General features: G+C 48.6%; 1 protein-coding gene across 2 annotated transcripts; it reads left to right on the top strand.

Moving 5' to 3' along the window:
• The first annotated feature begins 12435 nt into the window (after positions 1 to 12435).
• Positions 12436 to 19914, top strand: LOC127331049 (uncharacterized). 2 transcript variants are annotated; one of them, XR_007869547.2, is made up of 6 exons: positions 12436 to 13111; positions 13984 to 15159; positions 15528 to 17343; positions 17472 to 17820; positions 17981 to 18098; positions 19724 to 19914. XR_007869547.2 is itself a non-coding variant. In XM_051357128.2 (5 exons), exons 1-5 carry the CDS (start codon positions 12827 to 12829, stop codon positions 18006 to 18008), a joined length of 3654 nt encoding a protein of 1217 aa, XP_051213088.1. In that variant the 5' UTR covers positions 12436 to 12826; the 3' UTR covers positions 18009 to 19877. The 2 variants fall into 2 exon arrangements, 1 of the variants encoding a protein (XP_051213088.1); XM_051357128.2 differs by having other exon boundaries at positions 17981 to 19877.
• Positions 19915 to 22885: the final 2971 nt, after the last annotated feature.

The raw sequence follows: 22885 nt of genomic DNA on the forward strand, positions 1-22885 counted from the left end.
AAGCATGGCTTCAAGTCCAGGGGGTGTGTTCCTATTATTGTTGTAAGAATTCCCATAAGAATTACCATAGCCGTTGCCATTATTATAAGGATATGGCCTATAGTTGTTACTAGAATTGTTCCGGTAAGCATTGTTGTTGAAATTATTATTTTTAATGAAGTTCACATCAACATGTTCTTCTTGTGCAACCAATGAAGCTAACGGAACATTATTAGGATCAATATTAGTCCTATCATTCACAAGCATAGACATAATAGCATCAATATTATCACTCAAGGAAGAGGTTTCTTCGACAGAATTTACCTTCTTACCTTGTGGAGCTCTTTCCGTGTGCCATTCAGAGTAGTTGATCATCATATTATCAAGAAGCTTTGTTGCTTCACCAAGAGTGATGGACATAAAGGTACCTCCAGCAGCTGAATCCAATAAATTCCGTGAAGAAAAATTTAGTCCTGCATAGAAGGTTTGGATGATCATCCAAGTAGTCGATCCCATGGGTTGGGCAATTTTTAACCAGAGATTTCATTCTTTCCCAAGCTTGAGCAACATGTTCAGTATCTAATTGTTTAAAATTCATTATGCTACTCCTCAAAGATATAATTTTAGCAGGGGGATAATATCTACCAATAAAAGCATCCTTGCATTTAGTCCATGAATCAATACTATTCTTAGGCAGAGATAGCAACCAATCTTTAGCTCTTCCTCTTAATGAGAAAGGGAACAATTTTAGTTTAATAATATCACCATCTACATCTTTATATTTTTGCATTTCACATAGTTCAACAAAATTATTAAGATGGGCAGCAGCATCATCAGAACTAACACTAGAAAATTGCTCTCGCATAACAAGATTCAGTAAAGCAGGTTTAATTTCAAAGAATTCTGCTGTAGTAGCAGGTGGAGCAATAGGTGTGCATAAGAAATCATTATTATTTGTGGTTGTGAAGTCACACAACTTAGTATTTTCAGGGTTGGCCATTTTAGCAACAGTAAATAAAGCAAACTAGATAAAGTAAATGCAAGTAAACTAATTTTTTGTGTTTTTGATATAGTAAACAAGATAGCAAGTAAAGTAAAACTAGCAACTAATTTTTTTGTATTTTGATTTAGTGCAGCAAACAAAGTAGTAAATAAAACTAAGCAAGACAAAAACAAAGTAAAGAGATTGAGAAGTGGAGACTCCCCTTGCAGCGTGTCTTGATCTCCCCGGCAACGGCGCCAGAAAAAGAGCTTGATGGCGTGTAACTCACACGTTCGTTGGGAACCCCAAGAGGAAGGTATGATGCGCACAGCAGCAAGTTTTCCCTCAGAAAGAAATCAAGGTTTATCGAACCAGGAGGAGCCAAGAAGCACGTTGAAGGTTGATGGCGGCGGGATGTAGTGCGGCGCAACACCAGGGATTCCGGCGCCAACGTGGAACCTGCACAACACAACCAAAGTACTTTGCCCCAACGAAACAGTGAGGTTGTCAATCTCACCGGCTTGCTGTAACAAAGGATTAACCGTATTGTGTGGAAGATGATTGTTTGCAGAAAACAGTAGAACAAGTATTACAGTAGATTGTATTTCAGTAAAGAGAATTGGACCGGGGTCCACAGTTCACTACAGGTGTCTCTCCCATAAGACAAACAGCATGTTGGGTGAACAAATTACAGTTGGGCAATTGACAAATAAAGAGAGCATGACCATGCACATACATATCATGATGAGTATAGTGAGATTTAATTGGGCATTACGACAAAGTACATAGACCGCCATCCAACTGCATCTATGCCTAAAAAGTCCACCTTCAGGTTATCATCCGAACCCCTTCCAGTATTAAGTTGCAAAGCAACAGACAATTGCATTAAGTATGGTGCGTAATGTAATCAACAACTACATCCTTAGACATAGCATCAATGTTTTATCCCTAGTGGCAACAGCACAACACAACCTTAGAACTTTCTCACATCGTCCTGTGTGTCAATGCAGGCATGAACCCACTATCGAGCATAAGTACTCCCTCTTGGAGTTACAAGCATCTACTTGGCCAGAGCATCTACTAGTAACGGAAAGCATGCAAGATCATAAACAACACATAGATATAACTTTGATAATCAACATAACAAGTATTCTCTATTCATCGGATCCCAACAAACGCAACATATAGAATTACAGATAGATGATCTTGATCATGTTAGGCAGCTCACAAGATCCGACAATGATAGCACAATGGGGAGAAGACAACCATCTAGCTACTGCTATGGACCCATAGTCCAGGGGTAGACTACTCACTCATCACTCCGGAGGCGACCATGGCGGCATAGAGTCCTCCGGGAGATGATTCCCCTCTCCGGCAGGGTGCCGGAGGCGATCTCCTGGATCCCCCGAGATGGGATCGGCGTTGGCGGCGTCTCTGGAAGGTTTTCCGTATCGTGGCTCTCGGTACTGGGGGTTTCGTCACGGAGGCTTTAAGTAGGCGGAAGGGCAAGTCAGGAGGCGGCACGGGGGACCCAAACCACAGGCCGGCGCGGCCAGGGGTGGGGCCGCGCTGCCCTAGGGTTTGGCCACCCCGTGGCCCCACTTCGTTTCGTCTTCGGACTTCTGGAAGCTTCGTGGAAAAATAGGCCCCTGGGCGTTGATTTCGTCCAATTCCGGGAATATTTCCTTACTAGGATTTCTGAAACCAAAAACAGCAGAAAACAGCAACTGGCACTTCGGCATCTTGTTAATAGGTTAGTTCCAGAAAATGCACGAATATGACATAAAGTGTGCATAAAACATGTAGATAACATCAATAATGTGGCATGGAACATAAGAAATTATCGATACGTCGGAGACGTATCACCCGCTCGTTTGACCGGCTGTGACACCGGCCGTTTCAACCGTGTCGGCCGCCGGGCCTGGTGGAAAGGCCGCGACATCGACACGATGCTGGAGGAGTACGGCTACCACCCGCGCGTCCACGACGACACTCCGCACGTCCTGCTCTACTTTCCCCATGCGCATTGGATGGCACCGAAGGCGCCACCTCTACAGAGGCCGCTGGCAAGAACCACGTCGGCCCACTCACGGTCCGCTTCATCAAGCGTCAGTGGACGCACGCGCTCAGCCGCGCCTCCTTTTGTCGGCGTCGTTGTCCACGACAACCAACGGTGCACGGCTTCCGCACCGACTCGGAGGACGTCGGAGCATCTGTCCAACGCTGGCGCGTCAAGGAGGAGGACGCCGATCCCTCAGCACCGCCTCCCGCGACGAAAAGGTGATGGTGGGAGATGGAAGCGGAGGCTTAGGCGGCCCTCCGTGGCGACGATGACAAGGAATTCCCGGGGCAGAACTTCATCATCGGTCGCTCCATCGACAAGGACTACCGGCAGATGACGCTCGGCCCGAGGTAGGTGGCGGTGTGGTTCGAACTTCAGGCGCCAAAGGACGAGGACGACTGGTCCTTCGGCACCTCCTCGACGATGACGACGACGACGTGGACAACCTCGACTTCAGCGCCTTCGATGCACACCGCCAGTAGTTATTTTTAGTTTTTAGTTCAAATTCGAGTCACATTTGTATAAAAATTATCTAAATTCGTATAATTTTTGTCTTTTTACAATATTTTTTACATTTGAATTATATCGAGGCTATCATGTGGGGGACACCGGTGTGGGAACAACATCCCCAAATAGAAGATGCAGTGTCGACGCCCCCATACAGCAGTACCGATACCCCTGTCGGCGCCTATTTAGGAAACGCCGGTAGAGACGCTCTTAGGCCCTGTTTGTTTGGGCTGCAGCTTTTGAAAAGCAGCTGTAGCTGTTGAGCTGTGGAAAAGCAGCTGTAGGAAGCAGCTGTGAGAAGCTGAGATTTGATGTTTGGTAGGAGTGCTGTGGATGGCTGCTGTTGCTGGTAAGAAGGATGAAATGTCTGAAATGCCCCTGAATGCTGGTGAACTTCTATAAATGCCGATTTGAGACGAATTAGCTAATTCTGAGTGTTTTTAACATAATTGCCACGCTTAAGGATTGAATTACGTCGATTTAATTATGTTAGAAGACTTGTTCATATTAAATATACAAGACTTGTCCATATGAACCCAAAAGAGCAACAAGTTTGTAAAGAGCTAGATATATATTACAAGACTTGTCCATATGGACCCAAAAGAGCTAGAAGTGTTCTCAACGCCTAGCCACCTCCCCTTGATGCGAACAAAGCGTTTGCTATGTTGTCACGAGTGCTATTCATGCTAACATGATCCTCTCCCAAATCATTGCCCACATTGCCGGCTGATGTGGAACTAACATGCCCCGGAGGCATATAGTTCTCATCATTATCGCATCGATAGAAGTGTAGATCAAACAATTGACTATCGCGAATGAAGTTATGTAGTGCTAGACATGCAATGATAATCTCTGTCTGCTTCTCTATCGAGTAACTTGATATGCCATGCAAGATACGCCATTTCTGCTTCAATACCCCGAATGCTCTCTCAATAACAATTGACTACCACTTTGGTTGAAGATGATATTCCACGGTCTTCATTAATGCAATGGTCAACATAACGCTTGAATTCTTGTTGCATGGGGTTCTTCTTCTTCTTCCCCGGGCTGCATGGAATCCTAGCAGACCCACGCTTTCTATTCACACTTGGAGGTGTTGGCGCCGAGCCTTCATCATCTACAAGATGAACCAAATCAGCGGGCACTTCTTTTGGTACTTCTCTTGGCACTCCTGGCATGACCGCCGATGTTCCATCAACATGGGCATCCTCAAACATGATCTCCATCAACCCCAAGTTGTCGGGCGGACCTTTCTTGAACCCCGCAATAAGCTTGTTAGCCTGCATAAGATTTCACAAGTTAATAACCAAAATCTGATCCATCTTTTTTGAAATGTAAATATAGCATACACATCCTATATATATCATACCTTGATCAATTCAGCCCACTGTGCATCATCTGCTGTAATTGTTTGCTTCACCGGATCCCAACCAAGTCCAGTAGCTTTGGTAGTGTAGTACACCCATGCTTGGTACAATGCCTTCGTTGAATCCCATTTATTTTTAAATTGTGGCTTCGTGTAGTTTCTCCCCGTCTTAATACCAAATTCTCTACCTAAATTCTTGTACCCCTCCGGACTAAGGAAAGCGGTTGGCCTATTTCCTTTTCGCTTTTGCTCCATGCAGATTTCACAAAATGTTGTAGTAGATAATGCATCCCAATGTGCCTTAGGTGTCTTATCTTCCATCAAAGGCATAAGGCAAAATATATTTAACAGATTGCAAGTCCTACAGATTCCAATTCACATAAACATGCACAGACATGACATCTCTGTATGTATTGCAATTCAATTCAGTACCAGCATACATATTTCGCCTAAACAAGCATACATATTTCACCAACTTAATTCATACAAGGGCCACAGGTACTTGGTTCTGGTCAAGTGTCTCACCTTCTCGTTGCAGGTCGTTGGTGCGGCAGGGAGGCAGTGTTGGTCGCCGGAGAAGCAGAGTTGGCGGGGTCGGAGCAGGACGTTGGTGAGGCGTCGGAGAAGGCCGCAGGGACGGTGTCGGACGAGGAACGGCGACGCCGAGCCTCCAGATGCTCCCGTCTCTGGCGGCCGACGGGAGGAGGCTTGCCCGCACGTCGGCGGAGGGAAGCGGCGCGGACGGCGGCGGTAAGCGGCGTGGACGGCGGCGGCAAGCGGCGCGGACGGCGGGGAACAGCCGACCGACGGGATCGAGCGCGCCCGTGCTGCGCGCCCCGTGCTGCGCCCGTTCTAAGGAAGGAGGCGCACGTCGGCGGCGGGAAGCGGCGCGGACGGCGGCGGGAAGCGGCGCGGACGGCGGGGAACAGCGGCGGCGGCGGGGAACGGGGGCGGCGGCGGCCAACCCCTAACCCTAACCAGCAGGGGAATGGGGAAATGCGGTTCGGGGGGGCGTGCGGCTCGTCCGTTTCAAGGGCAGGAAGGGCAGGTTTCTTGTTTATATATGGCCTGGCAGTTTTTTCGTAAATAGGGTGAAGTATAGAGGGCACTTGAGTCATTGCTGCTGCGGGAAGCGGGCAAAAGCTCGGGAAGCACCTCCCGCGTCGCTTTTCCTGCGGGACGCGGACCTAGTTTATTTTCTGGCCGCGATTCTGAAAAGCGCTTATCAATTGTTGGGTGTTTGTTTGGGCTTCCACTTTTAGACCCCAAAAGCTGAAGTAGAAGCCCAAACAAACGGACCCCTAGTTTGGATTGGGATTAATACACGCCGAGTCTGATCCCAGCCGACCCACGGAGTTCTTTTGCGGGGTGGGACGAAAGGAACGAGATCTCAGTCTAGTAGCTAATCTTTTGTATTACTGTTCTTTTTGTTAGGGCATCTCCAACGGGTGATGACGCTGAGCGAACGTTTGTGTTCACCCGGACCAAAATGTGTCTCGTACCACCTCCAGCGGGACGACCCATCATAACCGGGCCGTCCGCAGCGACGCAAACTTGGCCCCAAAATGCGTCAGGTTTGCATCTCTGTGGATGCTATGCGGACGTATCTATCGTCCGCTGGTCCCCACATGGGCCCGCCTGGCAGGGACACATATGCTTCGTCTTCCGCGGTATTACTTACGGGCGGCGCGCTGCAGCTTTTTAGGGCCGCGTTAATGGCGCGCCTCGGCTTCCTCAAGCGTGCGCTGCTGGGTGGCGTCGGAGTGGAAGGATATTGAAGGTGAGATGGCATCCGAGCCTCTTAAAGGAACGCTGCCGGCGCCCATTTCCCCGACCACACCATTACCAGAGCCCACCCTATCCACCCGACCGACGCCATGGGGAAGAAATGATGGCCGTTCCGCAATACCAAGAACGACCACGAGGCTAGCGGCTCGCGGTACGGTAAGAAGCTATGGGTCGGGCGGTACGTCCGCATTGAGTTCGCGCGCCGCCTTTCGGTGGAAAACCGGCTGGTACCATGGACGGACGCAAACCTGCCTGGAGGAGGCTGGTACCTCAACTCCAGGAGCATGCCGGTCCCTCCCGTGTTGCGCGAGGGCCCAGAGTGCCGGGACGAGGTTCGCCACAGCCGAGCGATCTCCGAGAAGATCCGGCGTACGCGCTCAACTCCTACAACTGGATCATGTTCGGGACGAGGGAGTTCGACGCGCGCCACCGCGCTGGCTACCTTGGCGACCTCGAGTACTTCGACCACGATATCGCCGCAGAAGAAGAGGAGAACGACGAGGAGGACGAGGATGAGTAGGCGGAGCGCGCAGACTACGACCACGACGATGGCAGGGCGGCGTGGCTGACACGTCGCAAACGTATCTATAATTTTTGATGCTCCATGCTTGTTTTACACCAATTTATATATGTTTTGCTTACACTTCATTGCACTTTTATACATTTTCCGGCACTAACCTATTGACAAGATGCCACAGTGCCAGTTCCATGTTTTCTTCTATTTTTGGTCTCAGAAAAGCTGTACATGAAATATTCTCAGAATTGGACGAAACAAAAGCCAAAGTCAATATTTTACCGTAACGAAGACGAAGTCTGAAGGGGGGTCGAAGAGGTGCAGCACGCGGCGAGACCATGCCTAGGCGCGGCCTGGCCTGGCCCGCGCCTAGGCATGGTGTGGGCCACCCCGGCACCTCACCGACATATCTCCTCCGCCTATAAATGCATCCCGACGTGAAAACCCTAAATAAATCTAGACTCCGTCCCAGAAAAGTTTCGTAGCTCCGCAGCCGCCGAAAACAAGATCCCGGGGGACAGAAGTCTCTATTCCGACACCCTGCCGGGACGGGAAATTGCCCCCAGAGCCATCTCCATCAACTCCACCGCCATCTCCATCGACTCCACCGCCATCTCCATCATCGTTGCTGACTCCCATGATGAGGAGGGAGTAGTTCTCCCCCGAGGCTGAGGGCTTTACCGATAGCTATGTGGTCTATCTGTCTCTCCATGTATGATCTTTATGTGATCATGAGCTTTGTAATATAGTTGAATATGTAGATGTTATTCTCCAACTACTATGCTACTCAAGTGGTTTTATTATGTGATCTCCGGGGACATCTTGTCCAACGGTGTGAAGGTGACAGTGTGCACACCGTGCTTGTTTCTTAAGCTTAATTTACAGAAATACTTATGAATTGTGGTGTCTAGTTAGTACCATCTTTGTATGCTCAAAGTGACAGTGTGGGGTGTCCATAGATTGGGAATGCGAACTTTAAGGAATGCTTATGCGACCCTAAACGGTGAATTTGTGTTTGTTATCAAGTAGGAAAGTGGTTTAGAGTAGCGTAGTAAAGAGATAATATCTATGTATTCAGGGCATCATTGTTGAGAGTGTACACTAGTGAAAGTAAGGAGCCCTAGGCCTTGTTTCTAAGCATTGAAACACCATTTACAACCATTTCTGCTACATATTTGCTTGCTGCCATTTTTATTTCAGATTACAATTACCACTTACAATCATCCATATTACTTGTATTTCACTATCTTTTCGCCGAACTAGTGCACCTATACACCTGACAAGTGTATTGGGTGTGTTGGGTACACAAGAGACTTCTTGTATCGTAATTGCATGGTTGCTTGAGAGGGATATCTTTGACCTCTACCTCCCTGAGTTCGATAAACCTTGGGTGATCCACTTAAGAGAAACTTATTGCTGTTCTACAAATCTTTGCACTTGGAGGCCCAAAACTGTCTATAAAAATAAAAGCGTGCGTGACTACGCTACTCTAAATCACAATTATTATGAGTAGTAATTGCAATCTGAAATAAAAATGGCAGCGAGCAAACATGTAGCAGAATTGGTTGTAAACGGTGTTTCAATGCTTAGAAACAAGGCCTAGGACTTCTTACTTTTACTAGTGGACACTCTCAACAATGATATCATAATTGAACACATAGATATTATCTCTTCACTACGCTACTCTAAATCACTCTCCGGTTTGATAATAAACACAAATTCATTGTGTAGGGCTGCATAAGCATTCCTTAAAGTTCGCATTCCCAATATATGGACACCTCACGCTGTGACTCTGAGCATAGAAAGATGGTAGTAACTAGATACCACAATTCATAAGTATTTCTGTTAATTAAGTTTAAGAAATAAACACGGTGTGCACACTGTCACCTTCACACCGTTGGACATGATGTCCCCGGAGATCACATAATAAAACCACTTGAGTAGCACAATAGTTGGAGAATAACATCTACATATTCAACTAGATTACAAAGCTCATGATCACATAAAGATCATATCATGGGAGAGAGAGATAGACCACATAGCTACCGGTAAAGCCCTCATCCCCGAGGGAGAACTACTCCCTCCTCATCATGGGAGTCAGCAACGGCGATGGAGATGGCGGTGGAGTCGATGGAGATGGCTCCGGGGGAAATTCCCCATCCTGGCAGGGTGCCGGAACAGAGACTTCTGTCCCCGGGGATCTTGTTTTTTGTCGGCGGTGAAGCTACAGAACGTTTCTGGACGGAGGCTGGATTGGTTTAGGGTTTTTGCATCGAAGGCTTTATATAGGCGGAGGAGATAGGTCGGTGGGGTGCCCGAGGGCCCCACACCATGCCTAGGCGCCTGGCCGCGCCTAGGGGTGGTTTGGGCACCCTGTGGCACTTCCTCGACTCCCCTCCGGACTCCATCTTCATTACTGTAAAATAGGCACTTTGGCTTTTGTTTCGTCCAATTCCGAGAATATGTCTTGTACAGCTTTTCTGAGACCAAAAATACCAGAAAACATGGAACTGGCACTGTGTCATCTTGTCAATAGGTTAGTGTCGGAAAATATATAAAAGTGTAACGAAGTGCAAGTAAAACATAATAGAATTGGTGTAAACCAAGAATTGAGAGCATCAAAAAATTTAGATACATTTGCGACATATCAAGCATCCCCAAGTTTAACTCCTGCTCGTCCTCGAGTAGGTAAATGATAACAAAAATAATTTTTGAGGTGACATGCAACTATCACGATCTTGATCAAGCTTTTGTAAAGCATTGTAAGTTGGAATCAAAGTACTTCTAAACATAGGCATGATAGATATAATTCTAACAATAGAACTTAGCAACTATGTTATACCATGAGAAGTAACTCAAACAAAGGATTATGAATAATTATGCAGTGAAAGCAACTGTTTGTTTATGAGCATAGAGAAAACATAGAAAAGTGATATTCAGCTTGTCTTTTATGGAATAGCAAAACATAAATGCTAGGACACCTTTAAAGTTTAGAGGGTGACTAGATACAAGTACTTTAAGAACAAGTGTAAGGGTATTTTACCCTTTACCATTATTTTGGTTTACAATGACACCGGAGCTATTGTGTGGACTAATGGTTTCTATAAGTGTATACACAGATTTTAGTCCGCATATGAGGTTGCAAGGTGGTGAGAAAGGTTTTTAGTCCGCATACGAGATTGCAAGGTGATGGGAGACCCCCCAATTGATGTTATCAAGAAGCGACAGTGTTTTGGCTCTTTTCTCTATTGGTTATATTTTAGTCTATAGGATCCACCGCTATATTAAAATGGGTGGTCTCGATGAGTTTAAAGGACATGTTGCCAAAGCCACATATACACATCCTACCACATTAGAGCGGCGTTGTGGATGCCGTAGACGACATTCTCGAGAGTGTGCCCCTGAACGCCCTAGAAGAGGACACACTCATCCTTGTTCCAGCTGTTCCGCCGGCCGATGAGGCTAGTGGTGTTGTTCATCTCGACGTCGTGCTATGCCTGGAAGTAGGCGACCCACCAGGCGTCGTTGTCGGTGGCCGCCCAGGTTGGATCCGGCCGCTCCTCGATGATGAGGCGAGACCGGCGGGTCCTGATCGCGTCCCTCCAACGCTCCGACGACGGTGGTGGCGGGACGCCTATGCCGTTGACGGCCATCCTCCACCCGTCGCTGCTTGGCAGGCGCATGTCCGGCGGGACAAGATATCCCGCGCGGTACAGCGCCCACGCCTGCGCCACGATGAGGCTGTCGTGGCCGAATCCATTCGCCACAGCGATCTTGCAGGAGGACGACGATGTTGGCTAGGAAGAGGAGATTTGGGAGCGGCGAGAGATTGGGATGGGGAAGGAAGCAGAAGCGCTCTTAATGTACAGCAGCGGCAGGCGTAGCGACAGCAGGGCATTGGACGCAATAAAACGCCGGCGCGGATGGCCACGCGGCCATGCACGACGAGACGCATCCCTGCGTCGCCTGGGAAATCTGGGATGCCATTAACGTCACTTGACCAAAGGTAGGCTATGGGGTTTTAGGCTCCTGACCGCTGACGCGTCAGTCCCGCCACTCCTCGTCTCGCTTTTCGTTGTGTTCGGCGTGTCCGGAGCGTATCGTGTGTAGCGGGAACCGGCTCTGGGCGCCAGACACCGTATTGAACCGCGTCGGACAAAAAGTTTGGGGCACGTGGTTGGAAACGTTTTTTCTTCCGGCACGCCCCAAATACCTTTAGAGCATCTCTAACAGAGCCCGAACTCGCGGCCGAAACTGAAAAAGTCCGGCGAGAATAGGGGTTCGGTTCGGAGGTGGGCCAGAACGGAGCCCGAACTCGCGGCATGGCCCGTAAAACGAGTTCGGGCCCCTGAGAAATCGAGCGGACGCCCCATATTAAAAGGGGCCGCGGAGGGGAGTTCGGTTCGTAAATCCTACTCCCCTCCGCCGCTTTCACTCCTGCCGCCGCCTGTCTCCTCTCCGGCGAGCGATTCCACCTCCTCCGACGTCGCTCCACCGCTCGGCCACCACCCCTCCGTCCAAAATGGGGTGTTTAAGACGCGTGGGTAGGGGAGGTGGCCGAATCGGCGGCGGAAAAGAACCTCGGCGTCCGCAGGGTGTACGGGCGGAGGCGGAGCGTGCCAGGCGGTCGCGCTCCGACGGTGCATGGAAGCGGGCCAACCGAAAGTGGCCGGAACTTATGGCGTGCCGTCAAGCGCGCGAAAGTGGCCCGAGGAAGGAGAAGCGGAGGCGCCCCCCGCTGTCGGCGCTACCTCTGCGCGGCAACGACAACGACGACACCGACGGGCCGCCTCTAGCCTGCGGGAGCACCTCCGAGGCGGCGGCCTTCGAGGTGGCGGCGCTCATCATCACCTAGGAATAGCCGACGACCAAAAACCCTCCGCCGGTGATATGAAGCCCCCCGGTGACAGTATAGTCCATCCGGTGACTAAATCTAGTCTAAATTAGGCTCCTAGTACCGAATGTAGGTCGAAGATGCATGTATTTTGCCTGCCTTATTGTAAATTATCAAGGAGTTCAATTTGATCAGAGCAAATCGAGTTCAATTGCGAGTTTCAATTTCCCGCGGTCTTTGATTTCCATGTTTTTGGTTCACGTGTTCGGTTTCTCTTCTGCGCTGTAACTAAACTTAATCTTATTTTCCAGAGTTCGGGAGATTGAACCCGTAGTTTTCGGTTCCGCAATGCTCTTGTTGCTATAGCTAACCTGTCATGTCTTTACAGCCAGCAGGAGCTTTGCTAGTGTGCTTGCTCCGTCAATATGGAGGGTCAACACGGCAGACTCCACTCGCGTTAAGGCCCGCCGTGCGCCCAGACCGGTGCCATCGCGCCGCCGCCCCGCAGCCAGCAAACCGCCCCTGCCACTCAGGCAGAGCGCTGCCAGCCACCAGGCCGCACACACACCGCCGGTCTTCCTCTCCGGATCCACCCGAGGCCGAGCACACATCTCCACCGCCGCCGGCCGCCGGCGAGGGGGGAGGAGGGCAGCGGCGGTGGTGTTTGGAGTTTCGCCCTAGCCACCCCAGGAGCACGACGCGCGCGGGGGCAGTTTCCGTGGCTGGGAGCAAGGGCCTCATCCCATCCCATCCCATGGTTGATCACGAAACATAGAGAGCTCGTTCTAGGAGCCATGAGGACGGACGCCATCTTCCTGAGGGCATGCACAAAGCTCAGATCTGCCGTTGGACATGAATCCGTGGCGCGAGGTTTGAACTTTGCCGGTGACCTGCGGGAGATGCTGCGCGCGCTGGAGGTCATCCAGCCGGGACTGGAGGAAGCCGAGATGCGAATATGCACGGGTGATACTAGCAGGCTGCTGATGAATTGGATGAAGGATGCCACGCAAGCCGCCTGCAGGGTCATGGATGTGGTCGACGAGTTGCAAGACACCAGGCCACCGGCTGCTGCTGCCACGGTAACAAATTAATTTCACTTCCTACCGACAGTTGGAGAATGTTTATGTCAAGATTTTGTCACCAATGTACTTGCGTATGTCTAGCTTAGCCTGACTTGTGAATGCTGTGATGCTGATGATGGTTTCCCGTCTAGGATTGTGGATATGCTAAATGAGTACACATATATTTTGAACGGCAAGCCCGGCCCGGGTAGCCCACATCAACACAAGAAATATTCTTGTCAATGGTGGTCGGGCCCATGGCTTGACCGGTCGACCCAGTTTCTGATTGAAAAAGTTCAGCTGGACTACGCAAGGCAGAATTGAACCACCCTAGGCAAGGCGGAATACTTAGAGTAGACCATAAGGTGTTAGCCATATTAAGCTAGGACTTGTGTAGATTCCGGCTAGGACTCTTTCATAGGTCATGCCGTCTTTATAAGCTGGACCTTTGGAGCCCTTAGCGTAATAACAATCCCATCATTGTAATCACACACACGTTGCCCTTACAGTGAATTGTAGCAGCGGTGAGATCAAAAGTTGGGTAACCTCTGTTTCCTGTCCCGATGGCTTCCCGCCTTATGCGCTACTCTCTCTCCCCTCCCCCCCCCCCCCCCCCCCCCCTATGTGAGGTACCCCTCATGCCGGACTCGTCGATAACGCAACGACAACTAGCTATGTTGATGAGTCTATAAGATCGATTCAACACTGCCACTTCGGAAGGAAAAAAAAGAGAGTTAAACATGGTATATTGTGGTTGTTTGGTCTTTAAATTGGATACTTTGGAAACAAAATGAGGTACTTCTCTTTTTTGGGAAAGGAATAGCGGTTCATTTCCTTGATGTTTTTTTCTAAGCAACATATATTATAGCTAACGATGGAGAATACTGCAGATGACAAGGATGCTCCCCCGCCTTGCCATCAAGAAGAATGATATGGCCACCAAGGTGAACGAGGTAAAGAATCAAGTGATATGGCTAAAGGAGTACTGGCGTTCTTACATTTGTGGGGAAGAGGATACCATCCCGCAGCAACTGCAAGTTAGGGATAAACGGACAACAGTACCATGTTTTCAAGAGGCATCTGTTATCGGAAGGGGGCCAGATAAACAGAGGATAGTGGCCATGCTGCTATCTGCTGCGACTAACATCACACAAGGGCCACCCAGCTGCATCATTCTTCCAATATTTGGGCTTGCTGGAAGTGGCAAGACAACCTTGGCAAAAATGATTTTTAACGATACCAACTACTTCCTCCAAGAATACAACTTTCGTCTCTGGGTTCATGTCTCGCCGAAATTTGACATCCATAGAATATGTGAGTATATAATCAGTCAAGTGGTGTCAAGAGGAGGACAAGAAGATATCAACAGCCATAGTTCTAATTCAGAAAGGTATCTGGCGCGCCTTCACGGGCTACTTAACGGTAAGAAGGTGCTCCTTGTTCTGGATGACCTGTGGGAGCAGGATTCCACTCAGCTACAGCTCTTAAAGTCCATGTTAACGGCCTTGGGCGACAAGCTGGATGTGATAGTGACCACATGCAATCGAGCCATTGATAGAAAGATTTGCACTGTAGAGCCGTACAGGCTAACTCCCTTGGGCAATGATGCATGCTGGCAAATAATCAAAAAATCAATCCGTTTAAAAGAACATGATGAAGAGTTGGAGAAGATAGGACGGGAGATCGCAAGCAAGTGCTGCGGTGTACCATCAGTAGCTGGAGCATATGCAGAGATGTTACATTCCCTAGATCCTACAAGATGGGAAGAGGTCATGGAAAGAAATATATGGAGATGCTGTTCTAGTGTTGATTCAACATCTCACTCGCTGCTTTCAACTTTCGGTTTAAGCTACATAAGTATGCCACCAGAGTTAAGGCTCTGTTTTGATTATTATTGTGCTATCTTCCCAAATGGCCACACTATAGTTAAAGATGACCTGATTCGTCAATGGACCGCTCTCCATCTCATTGAGTCATCTGAAAGTTTATCTGCCACACAGATTGCTGAGGTGTATATTACCAGTCTTTTGGACATGTCATTCCTTCAAACTGCAAAGTCAGACCCCGTAAGTAATTCTCTATACCACCGCACGATACCAAATCTGTCATATTAAAGAGGCCCAAAGCTGAATTCATACTTGATTGGATTCCACCGTACATGCTCTTACTAGACAGATTACTACTGTGTCGGTCTAATAGGCAGGTGTGTGTGCAAGTCAGATATTGTGAGACAGAAGGAGCATATGCATCTGAGACATATATCTAAGTTTACAATATGCTTTGTTATTCAACATTAAGTAACCTAGATAATGTAAATAAGTTGCACCTTTTCTTTTGTGTAAATCAAATGCAACTGAGTGTGGTTACACTTTCTCAAGATGCACATTTGCGATGCATCTTAAGCTTATGTGTTCCTGGCTATAACTTATTGCAGGTCAACGGGGAGGATGATAAGGGTGCAATCCTGTTCACTATGCACGGTCTAGCGCATAACTTTGCAAGGTGGTTCACACTACTTGAGTATACCTACGACGATAACATCCCCACACGATGTGTGCACTACAGGCTAGTCACCAGTGGCCACGGGGATTTATTTGACCGAGATGATGACTATGTAAGGGCGCTGCGCTGTGTCGGCTGTAGTGAAGTGAAGTTTAACGAAGACTCGTTTTCCTTTAAGAGGTGCCTACGTGTCCTGGAACTAACAGAGAGCTCTGTGCAGAAGCTACCAGACTCCATCTGGCAATTGAGGCACCTAGGGTATCTTAAGATATCAGAATTCTCTAAATTGGTAGCTCTGCCAGAGTCATTTGGACATCTGAATAATCTATTCCACATCGACTTATCAGGCTGCTCTGGACTGATAAATCTACCAGAATCATTTGGAAAGCTAATCCGTTTAGTGCATGTCAACTTGTCAGGCTGCTCTGGGCTCGCAACTCTTCCGGAATCATTTGGGAATCTCATAAACTTGTCCTATCTCAATCTATCACGTTGCTACGCACTGACAGAAATTCCAGTACTACTCCAGAAGCTCGCCAAATTGGTACACCTGGATTTATCATTCTGGTCTTGCTTTGAGGGCATCGGGAAAGGCCTTGGCGGCCTCACCAATCTAGAGTATCTCAACTTGTCCCACCCTTGCAGTCATCTTCCCCGACACCGTTCCCACCTCCAGGAGCTAAAAGAGGGTTTGTGCAATCTTACCAGCCTCCGATATTTGAACTTGTCAATGTGCCTGAATCCTATCTTTTACTGCCCCCAGTCACAAGAGAGCAGTCTCCAATATATTGGAGACTGTCTCAGAGGACTTTCCAGTCTAGAGCATTTGGACCTGTCCCATAACACATTTCTTTGTTATCTACCAGAAAGCCTAGGTCACCTCAACAAACTGCACACACTTAACCTCTCAGGCTGCATCAGACTGAAGAAGATAAGTGAAATAAAGTCTCTCAAGTTTATATCCCAGAGGAACTGCAGGGGTCTGGAAAGTTGCCACTTTGTCATTCGTGTTGATGATGATGCACCATATAGCAGTAGTAACATTGGTCAGCTGGAGGATGTAAATTGCCAAGAGCTCCAGATATCCTGCCTTGAGAACGTGATGTCTCTGGAGGAAGCACAAAGGATAAGATTAGTGGAGAAACATAAGCTCAACAGGCTGAAGCTTAGTTGGAGTGTTGGTGACACCCGAGGATCTTTCAATGTGGACGAGAATGCTTTGCTAGGAGAACTAGTGCCACCACATTCTGTGCAATGCCTTGAGTTTCATGGCTATGGCGGCGAAACCTTCCTACCTTCCTGGCGGATACCAAGCATATCTTCTCATCTCTCTAATCTTGTGGAGGTCACCATGGAAGACTTCCCGATGTGCACAACCCTGCCACCACTGGGTCTATTACCAAACCTAGAGCGTCTAGTTCTCAGAAGGATGGCCAGCATCACAAGAATCGATGATACTGATCTCAGTAGTGGCAACCAAGAAGCATTCAGTCGAATCTCAAAGGTTACCATAGATGACATGGAGAACTTGAAAGTGTTTATGTTCCCTGGCGTTTCTGAATTGGTTATTCAGAAATGCCCCGAGCTGAGCTTTGGACCTCTTGCACCGAAAGCTCAGAGGTTGGTGATATCAGACTGCAACAAAGTTATGTCTTCATGCATAAAGAGACAAAGAGACAGTGAAGAGGGATCTTCAAGTTCTGCTCCACTGACTGAACTGGTTGTTGAAAACTGCAACCTCCCTCTAGGTAAATGATTATTTTTTCGATCAGATGTGCACGCAGACACCACCACTACAAATGCACAAAAAATTTCTTCAAGTGGATTTTGATTCTTGATAAATATTTTTTGTATTTCTCACTCAATGTGTCAATAGGTCACTGGAGTTTGCTTCACCGCCTCTCTGGCCTCCACAACTTAACCATCAACAACTGCGGCGATCTAGGTACCACCTCACCAGAGATTATTCAGGCCCTTGCCTCCCTCCGGTCGTTATGTTTTTCCCATTGCAAGGAAATGATATCACTACCAGAATACTTTGGTGGACTTACTTCTCTCCGGAAACTCACCATCCTAAGTTGCCATGGCATGAAATCTTTGCTGCAAAACATGGACAAACTCACCAACCTCAAAGATCTCTATATTTTGGACTGTCCAAGTTTGAAAGCGTGGTATGAATCAGAGGAGAACAAGGTGGAGCTTGCTCACATACGTCCAAAATATGAGTAAGCTAGTGCTCTGACCAGCTTGCTTACTTGACTTTGTTCAAGATACTACTACCATTTTGTTGTTTCCTCCTGCGATTGTTTTGTTTTTAAATTCAGAATTATTTCATCATCTTAAGTGCAACTGTGGCTAACCAAAGTGCTTAACTTGATTCTGCAGAAAAGTAGGTGCCAGGAGTAGAGCTTAACAACATTCAATCATACGCAAAGGAACCTTCTCTCTGTCAAATTTGGTCCAAGATGCTGGATGAGTATGGCGCCCAACAACAAGCTTAAATCCTTACACAATGGAAAAGCCTGGCAATCCCCCGGACGATCCCATCGTCTCTTCCTCCGCCCGCGTTGCACGCCACGCGTCCACGTTCTGGGTCCCACCACGTTCTCCCGTCCCTATCTTCTTCCCTTTCCTTTCGATACTTTTCCCCATCCTCCTCATAGATTGTAGCACCAACAGCTCAGCTCACCACGCTGATTCTCCTCATCTCCCCGTTCCTGCAACCCGCCGCCGCCTCAGCTCGCCGCTGCCACGCCGGTTTTCCGACGCCTCCGCTGCCTTGTCGATTTTCCTCGCCGCGACTATCATATTTCCCCCAAATACTACGACCGATTTAAGCTATCCAGAGTCGACGCAGTCGACCGCCGGCCGCCCGGCGAGGCAGGCTGAGAGGCCGGACAGGTACGCCGCGCCGTAACAGGCTAGCTAGGAGGAGGTGGTCTCGGCCTCCAGGAGAGCTGGGACGCGGCAAGGACGACGCTCCGCCCTTGCCATGGAGGATGCTGCGGGCCATGGCGGGTGGTCATGGTGGTGCTGGCGCGGGCGGTGCTGCTGCCGCCCTGCTGCAAGGAGAGCGGCGAACCCGCGGCAGTGCTACGACTTGCCGCCGGCTATGCTACAAGCCCAGGGCGCGGTGCTACGACCTGCCGCCGGCGATGCTACAAGCCCAGGGCGGCGGTGCTACCATAGGCCGCTGGCGTAGTCCGGCGATGTTGCTTCAAGCAGCCGTTGACGTAGCTGCCATAGGTCGCCAGCGTTGCTGCCAAAGGCCGGCATCGTTGCTACAAGCGACCATGTTGGCATCTTCTCCGGCGACGGCAGTATTGCCATGAGAGGTGGCGATGCTACCTTGGTGGCATGGGGTTGCTGCCACCAGCGGTTGGTCTTGCTACCAGCGGCTGCCGGCCCAACCGGCGTTGCTACAATAGGCGACCGACTTCGCTACAATCAAGGACCGGTGTTGCTACAAGGGGAGGCCGGCGTTGGTACATTAAGTTGGCGGCGGTGCTACAATGGCACGGCTGTGTTGCTGTCAGCGGCCGCCGTCCTTGCTACCAAGCCACATCGCCGTTACTACAGGGGGAGGCCGGCGGTGCTAGGTGACAAAGCTGCTAGCTGTGGGCGGCTGTGCTTCAAAGGAGGGGCAGTGGTGCTACCATGGGAGGACGGTGCTGCTACAAAGGGAGGGCGGCCGTGCTACCAAGGGAGGGCGGTGCTGCCAAGACGAAGCTGCATGCGGTCAGACTATCTCTGTTCGGTTCTTCAATCTGGAAGCTCTGGCCGGCGTCGGTGCTTCAATCGGGAAGGGAGGTACTGCTGGGAGCCACAGACGTTGGTGCCAGACGGCGGAGGACTCCTCGCCGGAGTTCTAGGGGATGCGGCAGTTGGAGGACTCCTCGCCGGAGTTCTTCGGTGATGCAGCGGTCGAACCCTCTGGGGAAGCGTGCAGGTGGGTGGGTTGAATTTTACCATCGGGGAGACGAAGCAAGAAGGAGACAGTGCGGGTCCACCCACGTGGGAACGGGGAAAGTGACATCTGCTTCTCTCCCATCTAACCGCTGCTTGATCGGACGGCTACCGAGGCGGGGGATCGCGCGTTTTGATCCCCCGGGGGACGCTCAGCGCTACCCTTACACAATCGACACGTTTAGTCTCAGTATGATTTTATGGAGATTTTTTCATGGTCGCATAGGGGTACAAATACGCAAGGGGAAATCCTCTCACTAGCAGAAGAATTGTACTAGTTTGAGAAAGAATTGTGGAATACATTTTTTGGCGCTGCTGTGTTTCTACTAGTAGTATTATTTTTTGACTTTGAATCAGTTGTAGTGAGAGACCTGGACAGGCTACGATCAGATGCAGAGCTAGTGGATTTACCTCCATAGCGGACGCAGCGAAGAGTTTGGTCGACAGTCTCCGGAGAAGGAGAGCACGGGCGACCTCGGCGGCGGCGCGCGGCGGCGACAAAATCGTGCACTGCGTTGGCTAGCCCGTTCACTTCAACCACCAAGGGTTGGGTCCTTCTGGGCTCACTGGGCCTCATCTCAACACACTTTTACACTAGTCTCTCCTATAAAAAAAAACTCACGCGTTCTCATATGCAGAACTGGAACTTTAGCTAATCCAAGTGCTCAACCTGTTATACGTACACACGCCTCCTGCCTCCTGCAGAATTAGGTTTACGCGAAAGCAAAAAAAGACAGCCGCCGCCTCCACTTTAGCCTCTTTCATAGATCGGTTCCCTCTCCTCTAGTCGGCTTCGCCGGTGTTAGAAGGAGTGGGGAACCCGATCTTTGCGTTGTAGTCAGTTCATGTATCTCTTCCGTGTAATATTTGTTACTATGAATATATGTAGTATTGATTGTCAAAAAAAAAAGTGCTCAACCTGTTAATTCTGCAGAAAAATGGGTACCAGCGGGACATGTGAACAACATTTGCATATGCACAGGAATCCCAGCTCCCCATGGTTCGTTTCAAGTTGCTGAATGAGTAATGACGCGCAGGCAATTCAGCGGCAGATCACTAGCTTACATCCATTGCAGACCCTGATCCCTAGACATGTATTACCATGAAGTATGTTCTGTAGTTGTTTCGCCTGAATCTCTGCAGATTAAACCTGATACGTTGTGTTGACAGTTATCAAGGGAATTGAAACGGTGAGCTCTGCAATTTTTTGTTTTTTTTATGTCCTGGAGCCTGAAACAACTTTAGGGTCCGTTTGTAATGCCTTCTCAATAGTAATTTTCAAATGTACGTGCAGATTCACAAGCCAATTAAAGCTTTTCGCAAAGGGCCGCCGGACAACTTGGAGTTGCTGCATACAATGTTTGAGAAGGCTAATGTTGATGGTACCACATCGATGATGCCTGGAGTGGAAGAGGTAGCTGCAATCGAGGTTCAGGAAGATTTAATTGATATTGAAGATGAAGAGACCGAGTGTGCTACTCCTAGTCCATTGCTCAAAACTAGGAAACGTCCAGCAAGTGCAATCCCCTGTAGTCCATCCAAGTTGAAAAAGAATAACTTGCCAAAAGATTTCAAGAGGTTTGTTGACCATGTCATTAGTGCAGGCAGTAATACTACTGAAGATAGTGAGATCAAAGCCATCATGGAAGAAGTTGCCAAGTGTGGGGCTTCCGAGATGAGTGATGAGTACTACATGGCTACAAAGTTGTTTGCTAAACCATCAAACAGAAGCTTTTTTTTATCGATGAAGACAAAGGAGGGGAAGCTCAATTGGCTCAAGAGACAGTTTGAAGACAGGAAGAGAAACTAGTGTATTCTAGTGTGCTTGTTGTAGAAAAAATTATCTATGTAATCCTATGTTCTGTTTAGAACAATATGCTTGAACCATGATGTGTATCAATTAGTTTGTATTATGTGATACTCGCTTGTTTGTTTGTATTTTCTATATCGACTAATTGTTTTTCTGTGATACTCGCCTGTTGTTTGTATTTTCTATATCGATGTGATGCTCACGAGGACTACATTCCTCTAGGCCATGTAGTCAATAATGGTGGTGGGAACTTTGTGGCGGGTGCCAATGGTACCATGGACGCAACTCGTAATAGCATTGCTGATGCTTTGATGGCCGCTTGAGAGTAGGAGGTAACAGGTGGAACCGATATATTGACATGAGAACTTCATATTTTGCAACCAAATGATGGGTTGATAATATATATATTATTAATAGTAGTACCTGATATGTTATGATTTGTTTAAATTTGTTGCCATGCGAGAAATGTATCTATGCACTACCTATATTATCAAAGGAATGTAATTCTACTTAAATCTAGTGAAAATTGCTCATTTTCAACAAAAAAAATTCTCAAACGCATCGTTCTAGGTTATAACATGAAAGTTGGAACTTAAATTCGATCAACAGAACTACAAGGGTATTCAGGACATTTCAACATACTTTAGGTGCAGCCGCAGCTGCAACAGCCGGTGAAACAAACAGACAACAGATAACTCCAACCTTCCAGCTCCAGCTAGCAGCTACCGCTGATTCTGGCAGCTGCAGCCGTGGAGCTTCAGCCCAAACAAACACAACCTTAGTCTCTGCTATCCCGCGCTGTCAGATTCACTGAATTTAGACAATTTAATACCGCTGTTGCTTCTCGTTGTGGAATTCGGAAGACGAAGCAATGGGTAAGATTAGACTCACATGACTGCAGACTGGATCAAGAAATTTTTGAACACTTCTTGCATCGGACTCACAAAGCAACAAATCAGTGTTCCATGTGGTGTCCCGGCTCTAGGTCGCCCTTGACTATGCCAGCGACACACCGGCATCATTGCGCCGTCTTTGCTATTTGATACTAATTATCCTTAGATCATCTTCACCTATGATCTCGATAGCGATTTGGAGGCCGATGCTATTTTTGGGCTCAAACCGGTGTGCTCAATAAAGCGTCAGCACGATGAGCCCAATAGAAGCATCGGCAACCCAGTGCCGATCCCTTTGCAAAGGGTGCGAATCGGGGCGTCAGCACCCTCGTTCAAGTAGTCATCATACTCTCTCACACCTTGCACAATTTTCATGAACAACTCCTTAATCCAAAAGCGCCACCGAAATGTTTTTGTCCCATGTATTGGGTCATCAGAAAAAAAATAGTCTACCTCAAGCATCACGATACCCACCATCCACTATCAGTCCTTGTTCTTCTTTTCTTCTTCCTAGAACGCTAAAATCCGAGGGGGCTGTGCCCCCCCCCCCCCCCCCACACCCCGGGTGAATGACAGTCAGCTGGGATACCCGGAACCAAGGTTCGAAAAAGCGTAAAGCGT

This window comes from Lolium perenne, chromosome 2 (assembly GCF_019359855.2).
Source record: "Lolium perenne isolate Kyuss_39 chromosome 2, Kyuss_2.0, whole genome shotgun sequence".
In the NCBI taxonomy this organism is placed as follows: domain Eukaryota; kingdom Viridiplantae; phylum Streptophyta; class Magnoliopsida; order Poales; family Poaceae; genus Lolium; species Lolium perenne.